This window comes from Cyanistes caeruleus, chromosome 2 (assembly GCF_971803275.1).
Source record: "Cyanistes caeruleus chromosome 2, bCyaCae1.hap1.1, whole genome shotgun sequence".
Lineage (NCBI taxonomy): Eukaryota > Metazoa > Chordata > Aves > Passeriformes > Paridae > Cyanistes > Cyanistes caeruleus.
Window position 1 is genome coordinate 97914699 of NC_141702.1, and position 17911 is coordinate 97932609.

The window sequence follows — 17911 nt, forward strand, 5'->3', positions numbered from 1 at the left end:
TCCTGTGTGCTGGGGCTCTGGCACTCAGGCTGTGCTTTGGGAGGAAGACCTTCAACCTCCCAAAACCATTATCACTCCACAGCACTCTACCCAACAGGTAGTTACTCTACCCTAATTTTGCTCCAAGAGTGCTAAAAGAGTGGTCAGTCGGATCTGGTGTGAGTTGCTGTGATGATCATGAAAGGAGATTACATTCACCTGCCACATTCAGAAGCCATCTAGCAAACTGACAGCTGGTGAAGAGGAGGAAATGAAGAGAGGCACTGGAAAGCACCAGAAGTGGTGCTTGCTAATACCACCCTTTGGGAAGGGAACTTTGCTTGAGATGGTTTGGTGGCATAATGCACATCCAGGACAGTGCCAGCTAGCACCTCTGAGCCCAGAAGTCTCTAAAACTGAAGCAGATTAGAATGATCCTAACTCTCAGCTCCCACCATTATGCACAGACCAGTTCTGCACTAGACACGTGGTGGAAGCAAATATTCCCACCTGCACTGAGACAGTTATTTCCAACACCAAAATCAAGTATCAAAATCCACTTATTCCCCTATCCTTGCACTTAAAATGTGCTTTCAAAATTGCCAGTTTTAACATAAAATCAAGTTCAGGATATTTTTATTTCTCTTCTGATTTTGAGCCTCTTGGGTGTGCTCCAATTCTGTTGTGAAGCTTCTTTCTAGAAAGATGAGTGCCAGATTTAATTTTTTTTTTTTTTTTAATCCAAAAGCAAGGATTCTGTAATTCTGTGAAGGCACTCAGGGAGACCAAAAAACTGTGAGACCTTGCACAGAAGCAATGATAGCAGGCTGTACCACTGCAGCTCATATCTCTCACACTGAGACACCTGCATCTGGCGGGGGGCACCCTGTAAACTGAATACCCCAAAAAGGCAAAAAACACAGTGAAGAATGTAGAAAGCTTAAGGAAGGGAAGAGGCTGGCTCCTCATGTGTTTGCTCTCTGGCCTGCTCAAGGGACTGCTGTTGGCCATGCCAACACCCAAGACAAGCACCAGTAGCAGGTTGACTGCCCACCACCCCCAGCCCCACTGGGTGTTAGTACTTACCAAGTGCTTTGAACACATGCCAGAACAATTGTGCACAGACATACAAACAGCACAGGGGTGCTGGAGATTAAATATGCTTAGGGAATAAGGGGATTTCCCTTCCAAAACTACCCTGGCTGTGTTGTCTCAGAGGGCAGGTGCCTGCAGAGACACTGTTATTTGGTGTGTAACCTGCTGTGCAAAATTCTTGCCTGTCATCTCTTATTAGATCTGGTAATCTATTCAAACTGGAGGAGAAAATGGATTTCTGTAGTAAATTTCAGGCATCATAAAGAAACATATGAAATTTTAGGTTCTTTAATTATCAAAGCAAATTCGAAGCCAGAGGAAGCAGAGAAAGCTATTAAAATCTGCTCAAAAGGATAATTAAGTTAAGATTGCTTGAAAATGTAACATGGTTAAATGCTGCCCTTTGTGCATTGTGAGAGCAAGGTTAGTGGCTCAGATATGTCTGTTTGTTAGGAAGAAAGACTCATCTGCAGCAACCCTGCTCTACAGGCTTCTGGCAAGAAGGAGAAATTGGCTCTCTTTGGTGAGTAGGTTAATACCACGCTCACGGAGATTGCTGGGGGATTGAGAGACCTCCCTTCTCCCTATGGCTAGATTCCTGAACAGAGCTTGCCAAATCTACAGCCTGCAGAACACTTGCTTCCAAGTAAAATGGAGGGGAAAGTGTGTTCAGCCTGGGGGTTGCAGAAATCAGCCCCTCCCTACTCAAAGAAGAGGATCCAGAATATAGCCAAAAATAGCACTAAGTGCCCTGGAGACCTTCCTAGTAGTGCAGAAGTCCCATCTGTAACCAGAAAGTTGCGATGTCCGGTGTCAATAATTACCAGCAGGCAACCCGAGGAACGCCAGATGTGTCTTCCCCAGGAGCAGAGCGAGGCCTGAGCCTTCCAGCGCCTCCCGCTCTGGAAAGGTGCGGCGGGCTGGCGAGGCCGCAGCATATGGAGGGCAGCCAGCTGGGAGCTGCTCCAAAGCCGGCGCCCAGACAGAGGTGAAAATCAATAACGCTGCTAATAAATCAAAGCGCAACCACTGGCACACAGCCCGGCTTCGCCCCGAGGCTGGCTGCTCTCTCCTGGGCCCGGGCCTCGCTGGCTCCTGCTGCCGGCGCCCGGCCGGGACAGGGGGCTGCTCCCGGCTCCGCTCCCGGCCCCGGCCGTGCTCAGCCCTCCGGGGCGCCCCTTTCCCGGGAGCTCTCTCGGGTCACCCGCGGTATTCGCGGGGGTGCGGAGGGAAGGGGGCCAGGCGGCTCCCCGGGCTCCAGCCCGGCCGGCAGTGACACGGCGCGGCGCGGCCGCCAGGCCGGCAGTGACACCGCGCGGCGGGCCCCGGCACCGGCCCCGGGCCCCGGCACAGCGGGGACACGGCGGTGGGGGCCGTGGTCTCGGCTCCTGGCACAGGGCCCTGCGTGCCCCCATCCTCCAGTGGGGGATGAGCCTTCTCCTCCCTTCTGGATATATGCACACACGCACATGCACATATTTGAATGTATATATATAGCTGCAGCCCACCTCCCTCCTCCTCAACTCAAAGCCTATAACGCTGTCGTGTCTTGCCTCCACGCCCCGCATGCCCATTCCCACTGGCGGCGCGGCAGAGGTGCCGCCAAACCCTCCCGGATCCGCGACAGCCTCCAGGAAGCAGCAGCCTTATCTGTAATCAAACTCACCCCGCTTTTTCCCAACCTTAGTCCCTTACACCATCCCCATTTGGCTCGCCCTCCCGGGATGTTTTAAATGAGATTCTGATTTCTTCAGGCCAGGGATGATCTTTTATCATGTCTGGTACAACGCTTCGCACGCTGGGGTGCAGGCAGCATGGGACCGCCGGGCATAATTACAGTCCCGATAATAAGTACCAGTCACGTTGTTTGTCTCTCCGCTCAGGCTGCCACGCCGTGCTGTAATCAAACTTGCTGCTTGTTTTTAAAAGGCAGGTGTGTACTTTGGGCCTGATGCAAGGCTGTCCTACATTCTGCTCTGGGTCACATCGGGATCTTTGGATTCGATACTGAAGGGCTGTGGTAATCCTCCAGGCTTGTGTGCTGTAGGGCTCTGGCTCCCTGCCTTCCCTAAAAGACCTGAGATCCCTGCACTCAACACAGCGTGTGTGCACAGTGCTCAGCCAGGGCACACATCTGCTTGTTAGTCTGCTGAGACGGAGGGGTGAGCTGATGCTGTCCTCTCATTCCACTTTGTGAACCACAGCACTTCCTGAAGGCTGCCAGCCCCGTGATGCCCAGCATAGCAGACGTGCCAGGTACATTCCTCCTAATTTGCCCATTAATAAGCATGTGGTAAGTGCTGGTGCTGGACGGCGCTGTACTGCCAGCACCAGAGACTCCCATGAGGAGACATGGCAGGACAAGAGGACTCCTCGCTGCCTCTCAGATTAGCATATGTCAAGTCAAGCTGGTCGCTCCACCTGTGCAGATCAGTACAGAAGAGACATCAGCACGTTCTGAGATGCCAATTTGCAGCTGCGGCTCCCTCTGTGTGGCCAGCCTACCCTGTGGGAGCCACATACCAGGACTGCCAGTGTCTCTGAGGAGCACACCCGTGCTTGCAGACGCTGCTGGCACATGATGCTGCTGTGGAGCTCCACCACAAACTTCTGTAGAGATCCTGTCCCTGGTTTTCTCATGTGACCTGGTTAAAGGGCAAGTCTTTGGCTTTGGGGGGGCAACCAGAATTGTCACTGCCAGATCTGTGATGTGGCAGGTCACTTGGGGAAGGCTTGGGAAATGCACTGAGACCCTGGACAATAGTCTACCTTCTAGATGCTACTGTGCTGAGGCTGACAGGGCTATGTATCTCTGTGTCCAAGATCCGTTGGCATGTGTTGCCCACGACCCACGGAAATGTATCACCCCAGCCCTGGAGGTGACCCATGCCCACACGTCCAGAATAAAAACTCAGGAACATGTCTCTTCTTTCTGCTCACCCTGTCCCTTGAATACTAGCAGTTTCTTCAGTGTCTTCAGGGGCCTCAGATACTCATTTCCAAGCCCCCTCAAAAATATGGCTTGGAAAAATGCAAAACACATCCACACCTGGCATCGGGCAGATGCCCATCTGGATCTGGAGAATGCTGCAGAAGAGTCTGTTCTCTGAATATCACCGAGATCAGAGAGAACTGGGCCTCTCATCTGCTGAGCAAACAGTTGCATAAATGAAACTGCCTCAGGCTCACTGGAGTAAACTCACACACCCAGTGTGTCTTGGAGTTCAAGCGTTTTAGAGAAGAAAAGCACGGAAATATCACTGTCTGCTAGGGACAGTTCACTGCTCCACCTTTTTCAGCTCTCCTCTGGCAGGCTGTCATCACGCCTTGCCTATCACACCGTTCTCCTCTGCCTGGCACTCTGGGCAGGTTTCCAGGCTCCAGCTGGGGAATACCGACTTGATTAGATGTGATTCACAAAGGCATTTCACAACATTTGTTCACCTAAACAAAATAAAAGTCTTAGATCTAAGGATATTAATTAAGGGCAGGATAGGTCCTTTTGAAGCAAACTACTGGTAACTCACCAAATTTTAAATAGTACACTTTCCTGACAAAATCCCCTGCTGAGGGAAAGTTCATATAAGTTCAGCTGCTCAACCCATGACTTCCTGAAATAGGAGGTGACGTGTTTCTGACTTTTGGGTCCCTTAAACATAAAGAATTCTGTTCCAATTTTGTCAATTTTGCTCATCAGGTATCCAGGAGGCTTTAGCCATTTTTCCAGGTGTCAGATAAACAGGATGCCACCAAGGATGAGGAGGATGTTGTGTCTCTTACTCCTTCACCTTTGATTGTTTTTACTTGGACTCCTAATTGATGTGTCCAACATGCACACTAGAAACAAGAACGAAAAACCATCACAGCTGCAGCAATGTCCAGTTCCCAGTAATTGCTGCTCAGACTGACCTGGAGGAGAGAATCCCTGACCCAGTTCCATGTTGTGGTGTCCATCATACTCAAAATTCACTTTTTCTCCCCTAGCTGATTTCTCAGTAGCTACATATAGATGGGAATGAGCTGGTTCCTTTCTGAAAACCAGCAGACTTTGACAACTATGGCTAACTTTATAATGTGGTTGGCCCCCTCATGCTCTCAGTCTGTCACCATGTTCAGTTCCAGCACCTTGCTTACCTTGTCCATCCATGAGGCTGTGGATGGAACTGCTTAAAAAACAAAGCGCACTGCACAAGGAGAAAACCAATGGTGGCATACCAACAGCCTTCCTGAGTGCTCAGGGAGAAGAGCCAAGCTGACCTCTTTGGAACCAGGACAGGGGAGCATCATTTGCAAGCCACTGTCTCTCCTGGTGAAGACTAGCTCAGCCACCAGCTCCTTCTGAAGCACTCACAGGTGCAGGGGCCATGCTGGCTTTGGCTCCCACCCTTCTGACAGTTTCATCCTGAAAAAAAAACACTATGGGGACACATTCAGTTTCCTCTCCATTAAACTGTTGCAGAAAAATAATCTCTACCAAGTGTACTTTCTTCAGAAGCAGCACAAAGCCTGTTCTGTGAATCCCAACAACAATGTGCTCATTAAAACTTGTTGTTATGCAGCAATGAAAGTGCCCTTGGGAAATGGGTATAAAAAAGGGGGTACAGTCAGGAGCAGAACAAGTAATTGACAGAGAAAGGAATTTACAGTCAGACACTCCTTCACTAGGATGGAGTTACTTCAGCCTTACTGCAAAATGCTCTAAGGCAAAGTGAGAGCTGTTCCTGAGCAGAGGAAAACATGCAGGCACATGCCTGCTCACATGATGGAAAGGGCATCTGAGGGCCACATGACATCTCTCAGGAGAAGGCCATGATTGAGGTGGATCTCTGAGAAGAGCAGGAGACTGGCCTGAAGCTCAGCACTGTTCTCATCAGCTCCCAGCCTTGCTGAAGGTGGAGGGATTTCATGCAGCATCAGATACAACACAGGACTGTGCCACCACCCCATGCTCAGGCACAGTCCTGCACTTTCTCTGGGGAAGCACAGCCCTCAGCTCACCAGGCAGGTCTGGTGCACAACACTGCAACATGAGACAAGAGAATACACTTTTGGCCATATCAAAATGAGTCATTCTTTTAACTGGAAATTTAAGCAAAGTGAAGACCATTGTGCAAAACATTTCCGTGTCGATGAATCAGCTCCTTCCAAGGGGAAAAGCTGAGCCATTTGAAGAACACTGGCCCGTTATACAGCACAAGCCCTTCCCCAGACACCTCGCAATTAAGGCCCGAGACAAGCTGGAGCAAGCAGGCAAAATAAACCCTAGTTCACAGGTACCAATTAAGCAAGAAGAACAGAAATCTGAGTTTACCACTGGCCTGACCAATGCCAGAGGGGAAGACTGTGTTGTCCAGTTTCAAAATTAGATTTTAAAGAAGAAGAGCTGCTTAATATGAACCAATAAGCCTTGGTAGGCTGAAAAATGATGAAATAGCCCTCTGTGTGTTTCTTCCCCTTTTATGCATATGTCATGAATAATTAACTGTCTCTTTGTCTTCATCCCTTGATGAATTCTGGGGTGTAGTAACAGGAGTAGCCGATGATATCTTGACTGTTCTCCTTTCAGACAATACTACACTCTTGCATGTAATCCTGTGATGGCACAAAGCAAGTTCTCCTTATCCTCCCAATCAGGTTTCTATCCTGTCTTCTTCCTGTGCATGTAATTATCTTCTGGAGTCACGTTCATAGAAGCCATAAGGACATATACCACTCAGCAGCAGAGTTCAGACTGGCAGAGCTGCTAAGGCTGGGCTATAATTACACAGTAGAAATCCTTCAGCAGCAGTCAGCAGCCCTGGACAATAACAGCAAACAAGTAACACCTTGTAGGCCAGCTTACCCATTAGTTTTTTATTATTTTTGTGGTCATGAGTCATGTGGGAGTACCTAGCAAGTAACATGTCACATGTAAGTGTTGAACTGGAGACCAAATGGAGCAGACAATATTTCTTCTTTGGCTGTAATCTGAGCTACCCTCAAGAGATAAGGTGGGCTGTCACTGTCCTGGCAGTCATGCAGGTGGCTGGGCACACAGTGGTGTCCCACCATGACCAGGAGCTAGGGAGTTGCCAAAGCAAATGAAACACAAGACAGAAGGTACATGAATAAATCTGGTCTACCAGCACTGCAGGCAAACACAATCCTTGCTGGGAACAAGCAACAGACAATGTGATCCCATCCCACCCAAGGGTGGGATTGTCATATTCCACTTTTTAGCAGACCATTCAACAGTCCAAAGCTTGTGAAGTTCTTCAGGACACCTTGCATGTGTTCATGCACCTCCTGGGAGCACCATGAAAGCCACAGTAATCCTGGAAGTGTGACAATATTGGAGGCTGAACTAAATCACACCACTATGTGCCCACATTTTATTAGATGTGGCTGAAGTGGGGAAAGGCAGCCTGATGGAATCAGTGTGCACTTCTGGTGTGGACAGCCACCACAGGCTGGCAGAGGGAAAGCAGCTTTCTGGGGAAGGAGACAGAGTATGGCTGGCACAGAGGGCATAGATGGAAGGGCTGGTTCTAGCTAGGGTGAGACAAGCAAGTTTACTTGAGATCTTGGATGATTAAAAAATGAAACACTAAGGTAGGTCTGAAGAGTTGCACGAGCAGTCACAGTGAAGTAGCACAAACAGGTACTGCCGGTCTGCATCTCCCTCCTTCTCACCCACACCTCTCATCCTGCCCCAGCTGCTGGCTCCATGGGACCTGAGTCTCCACAGCTCCCTTCTAGGAAAGAACAGCTCTTACCCTTTCCCTCTGTCTCCTGCCAGGCTCGTAGGCCTCTGCCTTTCTTATGTACATCCTCCTATGAGCCTCAGGAGTCCTGTGGACTGTTCTTGGCTGGCACTGCAAAGGTGCAAGGGGCACCCACACCCCTTGTGGCCCCTTCCTGCAGGAAAGATGTACAAAAGTGGTGAATTTCCCTGCTCTTTCCATCACATATTACAAGCCTTTTATGAAAGAAAATAATTAAAAAACAAATTAATAAAATAAAATTAACTGAGACATGACTGCAGCCTGGCCGCTCTGAGTGAGAGGCAGTGTCTGGACCTGGTCAACTGTTGCTACACCTATGTCACAGCTTTTTATAAAGTAGTCAGAGAAAAGGCAGGGTCCATAGTGCATGTTATTAATGTTTCTGGTGAAAGAACAACACTCTTTCCCTGATTTTCCAGCTTTTTCTTATAGTAAATTACTGGGAAGTGTTTACCTAGCTACTGGAGCTGAGAGTGAAATAAGGACATTGCAACAAATAAACTGCCCATTTTTTTTCCTTCAAAATAAATATAAACACAATGGAATCAAAATCTGCTCTTTTCTTTGGCAGATGCAATGACTGACTTATCCCAGCTAAACTAAACACATTTCCCTCCAATTTTGTCCTTCAGTTTTCATTGATGCTCCCAGCTAGCCTGGAATCCCAGAGCAACATGGAGACAATGCAAGGATCTATCTGGGACAAACACTCCTGTGCAGAGTGACAACAAGCACAAGGCAGGGGATTACTGCGGGCTAGGGAGTGTATCCACCTCAAAAATGCTGTTGGCTGCAGATGTATGAGGAAACATGTCACCATTGTAGACAGACATGTACATAGTGATGTCTGATTCAGATCACTACTAATTACCCTGGCAGGGTACTTGAGGTGCCTTAGAAAGCCAACACCCGCTGATGAGGCATGATCCTTCCTGGAGTTGTGTTCTGCCACTGATTGCAGCTTGGGTGTTTCAGCTTGTGCTCGTCTTTCCTCCTGAGAAGGGGCTTGCAACTTCTTCTGATGCTGAGCTCCCACAAGGAATGTGTTCACTGCTCTGTGATGAGCTTCTGAATGACAGCCCTGAAAGCAAGTAAATTTATGACAATTCAATACTCAGCTATACATAACTGCTCTCACAGTGTGGGTTTTCACCCACTATTGCTTAGCATTAAGTTCACTCAGGAAGTGAAGGAAAAGTGTGATGCAATCCATGTCCTAGGTGACGAAGAGGGAAGATGCCTCTCTGCCCCTCTGACCATGCAGAGAGGCTCCAAACAAGACTAAAAACAAAAAAAGAAAAAGGCAAGAAAAAATTATGGATATGAAATGCAAGAGAGAAATACAACTAAATATGAGAGGGGTAAAAAAAACATCCAGGAAGAGATGTGCACTTGAAGCCCCACCTCTGCATGGCCAGGGCTTCCATTCCAAACTGTGCCACCTCCAGCCCCGCCGTGGCCTCTAACCCGTCATAGGGGACCCAAGAGACGTGATGGCCACTGAGCCAAAGCTCACTCATTTGTTCCCAGGGTACAGTTCATCCTGCCCAGCCACCTCTGTATTCCAGCCACACTGAACGAAGAGGCAAATGCCAGCTCTCCTGGACACTCCCATGGTGACACTAAACCCATGTAGCACAAACACTGGTTCCTGCAGGACAAGTAGTCTTCAAAAGAGCCAGTGCCCTGGGGAGTAAGTGTTTATGCATCCTTGTAATTTGATTTTAAAGGTTGGAGAATCCTAGGCAAAGAGCTGGGGAAAGTGGTGTGAAAAGACCACACTGGTTTTCTAATTGGCATCTTCTTGGCATTGTAGCAACACGCATTAGCAATAGCAAAAGATCCAAGACAAGACATTCAACAAAAAAATTAGGTCAGTGGAACAAAACACATTATTACTGAAACCACCTTGCCTCTCAACATTAACTGTGTCATGAAAAACACTGATTCAAACCTGATAGGAGATGAAATATTACAGGTTGCAGCACACATTTCTCAAGAGCTCCTCCACTGATCCTGCTGCCCAGTTAACAATCAGCCTCTTTGACGACTTCCAGTTTCAGCAAGGGGTCCTTTCCCCGCTGTGCTGGTGTGAGGCCCCCACATGGCAGTATGTGCCATCCAGTGTTCACAGCAGTGCTGGCTGCTCTGGCTTCTTCTGTAAGGTACCTACACACCCACAGCAGAGGTCTATCCCACACAGAGGCTGTGCTATTCCATCATATTGCTCACTCACTTGTTTCATATGTTGCGGTTTTTTCCCAAAAAGGAAAATGGAATTATTTTTTCAGGTTTTCTTTCTGTTGTGTTCTGGCTTGGTTTGGTTTTAAATCATCTTAATATTACTTGCAGAAAAAGGACTTGCACTTTGGACTCATGCAAGTGACTATGGGTGAAATTATACTCTCATTCAAATATTGTACTAAGGTCAAACAGCTCAAGGAAGTAAATTAAAATATTTTTATTACTGTTATGGTAAAGACTCTTGAAAAAAAACAACAGTATTTTGCAACCTTGCATTTCCTGACACATGAAGATGAATCTAAGTTCCAGCACTGGAAGTGAAGACCTTTGTTTATTTGCTCATATGGAAAAAGAAAGTGGGAATGCACTTCATTCAAAAGGGCAGTACTTCTTGTTTTGGTGCCCTCTGGAAAAATGGTGGGACCAGGCTCCGTAAAAAACAATTGAGCAGATGCCTGCAGGTGGACTTCAGAGCCATGACAAAGTTAGGAAACCCACCAATTTAGGTCAGAAAGAAAGGAAAAGCCTTTGGCTGCAGCTGAAAAAGTGCTTTTGATGTTTGATGAAACTGACCCTCAAAGTTCCCAAAAAAATCTGAGGTGGACTCTAGCTGTTTCTTTAGAGAAAATAACACCACAGGGATACTGAAAACTGGAAAATGAAGGTTAGGAACAGGCTGGTTCATTAATGATAAATCATCACGACACTCTTTGCAGAGAAACCAGGAAGTTTCTCTTCTCAGGTGTACCAAGGTCTTCAGGAGGAAATGATTGCAAACACAGTTGCTGAATCTTTTACCGATAATTATAATCTGGTTTTCCACTCAAGTAAACTCCCTCACTATTTTGCAGTTCAACTGAGGTGAGTTTTCAACACTTACATCATCATCATCATAAAAAGGAGTGTCCAAAGTCCTGCAAGGACTGGGAGGGACAAGCAGCAGCATTGGCTCTGCCTCCTGCCCAGGAGCATCAACAGCACCTGGCAGGTGATAAACAGTATTCAGTCTGGGTAGGAGCAATATCGAAGCAGAAAAAATCAATAGGTCCTGAAGCAAAATAAATCTGCTGAGTTCTGAAATAGATTTCTACCTGAAAGAGAAAAGCTAGCATGGAGGAGAAGCTGGCAAAATCAAAAGGGCTGCCAATATGGGCTACCCTTGCAGAGTGCAGAGGGAAACATCATCCCAGTTCATGCCATCCCATCATTGCTTCCATTTGGGGGAATCCAGGAACACTTATCCCTGGAGCAGATCCAAATGAGGAGAGTGACTGGACCAGGCACCACAAGGATTGAGGGATCCCCAGTGAGGAAGTGTGGGGAGCTCACCCTGTTCCCTGCACCCTCACACACAGCCCTCTGGGTCAGATCAGTACAAGTATTTAGCTGCCTACAAATGCAAATCAGGCGCAATGTGGTGTTTCCCAAAGCATTTGCATCTCAGACACCCACATATTCCTAAAACTCTCCCCTTACGCCTATGCACTCTGCATTAGTTTCTTCATTTCTAAAATGGATATGGTAATTACCCGCCTCTCTGGCAGCAGCAGGAGGAGAGGAGATACCTGCTCTGCTGCCGTTACCCCAACAGAGGCAGCACCACATCCCCTTCCCATTCCCCCTCTGCAACACGTGCCAAGCGATGCCAGCTACTCCACCAGCACCTGCAATTGCATCTGGAGACTTTGGGAGAGGAGAGAAATGCCAGTTCTGCATCTAGCTCTGTTTAAGATGGTTTTCTGGGATGATGCTTCCTGACCACTACCTCAGTATCTTCAGGCTTCTGCCTCAGGAAGACTTCAGACTCCCCAGACTGGCAGCACATCTGATCGTTGTGTTTCACACACAGCTGCTGGCAGGCACGTGAAGGGCACTTGCCAGAAATACCATGGGGTCATGAGCGTGCACTGCAGGGAAATGAAGTCTGTGTGGGTGCCTTTTAAGGAAACCACAAGTCTTTGGGTGCCTCAGCAGTCACACAGCTCAGGAGAATCTGTCCCATGTGAATTTTTTGCTGTGTATTTTTCCTGGACTGTCAGTCTTTTGTACTTCCCCTTCATAGCTAAGCCATGTCTTCATCTCTTCTTGGCAGTGCTCATTTCTCACAGTAAGAGAATACCATCAAAACCTAAGAATAACAAACAGAAGTGTATTCTTGCCAATCAGCATAAAGCAATCTCACATTAAATTGACCTTCTGGATAGCGCTTTATGTTCTACTTACTCAAACATAAAATTGTGTTTTCTTTTAAATAGGAAAGTATACGAAGGGGTTTCACTTCAGGAACAGAGAATACCAAAGAGACTTCACCAATTCAGTTTGCAGGCTGAACTCAGCAATTAAAATATCACAACACAAGTAGGAATCTATATGCTCAAACAAACATTTCAGCTGATCATCCACCTACTTCAGGCAGGCAATCCATCAGGTCTGACCACTCTGACACTTTTGAAAACTTGTGCAAATAAAAGCAGTAGGCAGTACACCTTGAGGCAGGTGCACTGGCCATGGGCAGAGCAACATACCTGACCTAAAAGCTCCCAGGCCAAAGAGGGAGCCGTCAAGACTGAGCTCACCGAGTAGCACATATGGTGGGGTCATAGTGTTGAATTCCAGGTGCTCAGGTGCTTCTAAACCTCTCAGACACAAAAGGTACCACCAAAGGAGCAATGCAACAAGTAAGAGGATGCAGCTCCCTTTGGCTGCAGTAGATGCATCTCATTCTGTACAGGCTCTCAGGGAGGTGCTGAGTGTAGGACACCAAATTAGCAGGAATGCTGCAGCATGCTTATTAACGCATCCTGTGAGCTGCTGGACTCACAGAAACTCCACAGAGCATAGTGGAAACAGACTCTCCTCAGCTGCAGACCTGTTTGCTCAGCCATTCCAGCTCTTATTTTTCATCCATGTCAGGCTCATTCTGAAATAGGGAGCAGCACATGGTGATGGTGGTCCTGAGATTTTGGCCACAAGTGTAACAAAGAGCAGCCCTGGATTTTTAACTCAGCCCATGGTGCTGCCTCCTGGGTGTCTGCTACCAGTGTTTTTTTTTCTCATCTGAGCACTCCAAAAATTGTTTGGCTATCTAACCATGCCAAGATACACAAAACCACAGGAAGATACTAACAGTGGAAGCTGAGCTGTAGTGATTAATAAAGACACCAAATCCTTCAGACTTTCATTAGGAAATACAGCAGAGACCTGAGTCACTGGCTGCTCACAGCGTTCGCTGCAGCAGTGGCATTCAGCAGCACCTTGCAACACCTTTGCTGGCTCAGCCACCTAGCCTGCCTGGGAGTTCCACTACAGCCTGTGACAGTTACGCTCCAAATGGTGCTGGAGGATTGAAAAATTGCCCAAACCACTGTTTCTTGACTAGCAGACTGGCTTGTGGAGTATGTGCTTCAAATCTCGTGCCATGTGGAGGAATGTCAGGGTACCTAGACCCAGGAGTCACAAGAAGAAGAGCCTTTGAATTAAAAGGTCATTAAAAGGTCTCAGGGCTTAGCTGCTAGGCAGGATCTTCTATTTGCAAAGTGTCTGAAGCATCCTATGTTCATAAGCTCTTAAATCGCTGTAGTTTTGTCACTAGGGACTGCCATCCTGGGTCTGATAGGTCTGTCCTTCTGTAGCCTGCCTCCAGAAGGATTCAGCAGTGTGTGCTGATGGAAAGAGAGTGAGAAGCAAGGTATGCACTGCCCAGTCCCTCTCTTGGCGGGTCCTCCTTTTCAGAAATTCCTCCTTTTCCTACAGGGTGTGCAAGGCTAGACAGGCATTTGTGTTCACAGATAGCTTATCTCTCCAGTTCATCCTCAGTCCTGGGCTCCCAGCTTCGTACACTGCCTGCTGGTCAGCAGCAAAGCTGCAGGCTCCCTGGGGCAAAACAAGGGGGGGCGGAAAGAACATCAGCCCTCACGACTCAGGAGGATTCAGGTCAAAAGGTCTCCCAGCAGGCAGCCTGCCCACTACCTGGCAACTCCCACTGCAAATACCCTTGCAGCAGAACCTGCTTTTCCTTAGCCAGCCACAGGAGCAGAGTTGGGCCAGAGAAGCAAGCGACAAAATTCCTGCTGATTTCAATGAGAAGCAGCAGGCCAAGCTTCAACGCTCCAGATATTCCCACCAGACACCAATGCAGATTTTTTTGCAGAGCTGGTTCCTATTGTAGTAGAAAACACAAAGCATTTATCTGGCTTCTTCTGGCATCCAGAGGACTGTCCTTAGAGAGAAAGGATAAATAAAGACTTTGGTAGTTATTTGTGTTGCTCACTCCTCTCACAATGACAGCCAAGCATGGTGGAGGTTGGCTAGGACAGAGGCAGAGCCCTGAGATGGGTCTGGCTCAGCAAATGCTGCCATGGGCTTACCATGGGCCAGGGCTCAAACTTCTTCAACACCCGCCCCTCCACAGTGTTAGCTCCTGTTTTGCTGACAGTTGCAGCTGTGGAGAGCCTTTTGCTGATTCACAGGCTTTGCAAGGGTTATTATTAGCTTATTGAGATGAAATGGCTGTTGATTTGAAAAGATTTGGTACAAAACCGGAGCAGGGTGACCTGAAACTGGGCGGATTTCATTTTCTTGATGAGAAATGTCAAGCCCATCATGCTTTGCCTGTATGCACATACAAGCTGATGAGGATTAATGCACAAGTAGTGAACTGTTGTCACTATTAAAACAGCAGCATCCTCCCCCTGAAGAAAAAAGGAGGGAAGAGAGACATCCTTTTACATGGGTCCTCATCCCCCTAAAAAACAGTGAGCTAGGACCTGGGGGTGACACTTCTGGAGGATAAGAGAGTGGGGCTGATGGTCACTGACATGAGGTGTCCACCTGCTCCAGCTGGCTGTGTTTTATTATGCAATATTATCTCCTAGCAAAAATGCCCAGTGTCTTTGCCCTCCATCTTCTACAGTCATCTTAATCCTTCAGAGCAAGACCTCTTGTAGCAGTAGGTGGGAAATGGAGTCAGACGTTTCCTGAACTGTCCTATAAAGTTTCTCTCCTAAAGGGTTCAAGCAGCACTGATGCACAGCAGGAGTGGCTACACAGTTCCTCCACCACCTCAGCGAAACAGTGTAGGAAACCACAGAGAATAATATGTCCTGTAACAATTTATTTGCACAAATCATCCAACTCCAGAACCAAATCAGATTGCTTCCTTGGTGCCTAATTAAGCTGGTTTGCTCTCCCTTGGACACATGGGAATAGGATTGGTTGCTGTCACAGCCTTGACAGACTTTTCAGGGCTCCAAACATGTTCCCACCTGGCTCCCTGGCATGGGTATCAGAAGGGAAGGATTGCTTTTAGTCACATGTCCTTGAGGAACACTCCTTGACCAGCCACTGCACCAAGAGGTCAGAGCTGAAGTCCCCGCTGGTGTGGCACCCCAGGGTCAGCATTTGGGCTGGTGCTGCTCAGCCTGGGCCGTGCTTGACACACCAATCCAGCTCTGCAGCCTCCTGCCGAGGGAAACAAGGGCGCTGCAGTGCTCCAGGCAGCCTCATGCTTAGCTGCATGCATCTGCCTGATGGATTCAGCCTGCGGAGCTACTCACACAGCTCTCCTGGATTTCTGCTCGTCTCAGTGAAAGAAGAGAGATCAGCAACAAAGCTGACAGCTGAAGCCAGATCTGCTCAGATCTGCTGCCACCAGCGAGCCTGGTTCAGGAATCTCTCTCTGAATTTCCATTTGAACCCACAAAATTAGTTTGAGTATAAGCAGCAATAACACACCTAATTTGTTTCACCCTGGAATACATCATCATTTAAAAGCCTGTAATATTTATCGTTGGCAAAGAGATATTGATTGCTTAGCCACAGGCAGAGTAAAAATCATTGAGAGGAAAAAAAAGAACAAGCATAAAAACAAACCAGAAAATTTGCTCCGGTGGCTTCCTGCCACACTAGTGTGTGATGTGCTGCCTCAGTTTTCACTGCCTTCCAGCATCCCTCAGCTCTCACAAGCTTCCAAGGCACAAAAAAATGACTTTCCCCTTTGAATTTATTGGAGAATGGTTTCCAGCAGCTCCCGGGTACTTTATCACCTTCCTGCAGGGAAACATAAAACAGGGCCCTTGTCTCTGCCTGTGCCGTAGGAACAAATAAATAAGGGCAGCTCCCTGCAGCTCCGCCACCGGCTCATCCACGCGCAGGAGCTGGCTGCATTGTAGCAGCGAGCTCAAGCTGCGGAGTTCAGAGCTCTACCTCGGCTCTCAACTCCCCACCGCCCCTGGATGTTTGGAGCCGGTTATTTCCTTCTTAGGGTTTGCCCAACAGGAAGGCTGTTCCCCACCCCTAAAACCTGGTTAAAAGCTAATGGTCCATTGTGGCTCTTGTAAAAGATTGATTTCCCTGCTAATGGGGGCTGCCTGCTTTCTTGTGGTGGCGGCGATTCCGGCGCTGCTTGGGCGCTGCAGTTGGGTGCGTGCGGCCGCAGCGGTTTCCTTTCGGCAAATTGCATTTTAACAGCGTGAGGGCAATCGCTCTCCTCACTGGGGTGCTGCAGTGGCCCTGTGGCAAGCCTCGCTGTCGCTCCATTTGCCACAAACCTCTCCCGCCGGCTTCCTCTGTGGCCTGTGCTCAGGCACAGCGGCACCGGCGCCTTCTGGGGCAGCGGCTTCAGAGAGGGGCTCGCCGACACGAGGAAGTGGGGCTGATCCTGCGAGCAGTGGCCTGGCCATTCACTGGCGTGGGGGCTGGGATAAAACCTCGTGGGCGAGTGAGCAGCGGTGGAGGGCTCAGGGAATTGCCGTGAGGGCTGGCAAGCCGCCGCACTGCTGCTGGCCAGGGCCCGCTCCGGCCCCAGCGCAGAGATGCCCGCGCTGCCTCAGGCCCCGGGGAGAGGCAGGGTGGTGCCGGGCCGCTTCGTGAGATAAGTGTGGGGCTGTCTCCCTGCACCGGCGGCCAGGCCTCTGTAATCTGTCCCCTCGCACCTGTCCATGGCCATCCCAGCACAGCTGGGCACAAGGACTGCAGCCGTGCAAGGTGACCGTGGCCGTGCACAAAGACGGAGGCCAGGCATGAGGATTGCGGTGGCGCAGCCCCTCCAGAGGCAGCCGCTCCCTCAAGCCCAGGCGCGGCAGAGTGAGAGACTGAAATGTCAGCAAGGCTGTGCTGGTATCAAAGGGACAGCAGCATCCCAGCACAGCCGCGCTCCCCGACACGCAGCCGGCCTCTGCTCTCCCCACCACCCTCTTTGCTGGAGTGAGAAGCACGTAAATTTGCACCTCGGTGGGATTTTGCCACCCGCCTCTGGAGGTCTGGTAGGCGTGCCTCAAGGTTTTCATTATTCTAACTTTTTTTTCCCGGTTTTATAAGGGAAAAAAATAAGGTGCCACCCATATTTAAAAAAAAATAATGTGGGCTAACCTGTCAGTTCATTCACAGGGAACAATTTGTTGTGTTCTCATCAAGCCGTACTACTGTTTCTTTTTAAAAAAGAAAAAAAGTACTGTCTTTTCTCAGCCTAACCTTATTGATTATTCCTGCCCAAAAGCTTTAGATAATTATTTGGTTCAACATTTATCACTTAGAGAGTAATTCATGTGCTAATATGCATAATCCAACAGCAAAGTTTAATTGCAAGATCTTAGCACTACAGTTGAACTGCATTGTTGGGTTTAATTTCTCTTATTCTTTTACAGGCTCTAATTAGCCCCATGCAAATAACAGACTTTCTAGATGTTAGCAGCTCTGTAAGCCTTTAGCAAAAGCTACTGGGGTCCAAATGTTTTGTTCTCAAAACACTGAGAGAATTTGAACGTGTAATTTCATTTACGAAAGTATTTCAAAATGGAAAGTGGTTTGCAGTCAGGTTTTTTAAAATAACT

The 17911-nt window shown here is 48.4% G+C and overlaps 1 protein-coding gene across 1 annotated transcript; it reads right to left on the minus strand.

The window, feature by feature from the left end:
• Positions 1-6905: 6905 nt before the first annotated feature.
• LOC111926171 (uncharacterized) lies at positions 6906-17368 on the minus strand. The gene is made up of 6 exons (XM_086875213.1): positions 16980-17368; positions 16384-16903; positions 15954-16130; positions 8612-8919; positions 7830-7971; positions 6906-7388 (listed from the first exon to the last, which is right to left on the minus strand). The coding sequence occupies exons 1-6, from the start codon at positions 17366-17368 to the stop codon at positions 7329-7331; spliced, it is 1596 nt and encodes a 531-aa protein (XP_086731339.1). The 3' UTR covers positions 6906-7328.
• Positions 17369-17911: the final 543 nt, after the last annotated feature.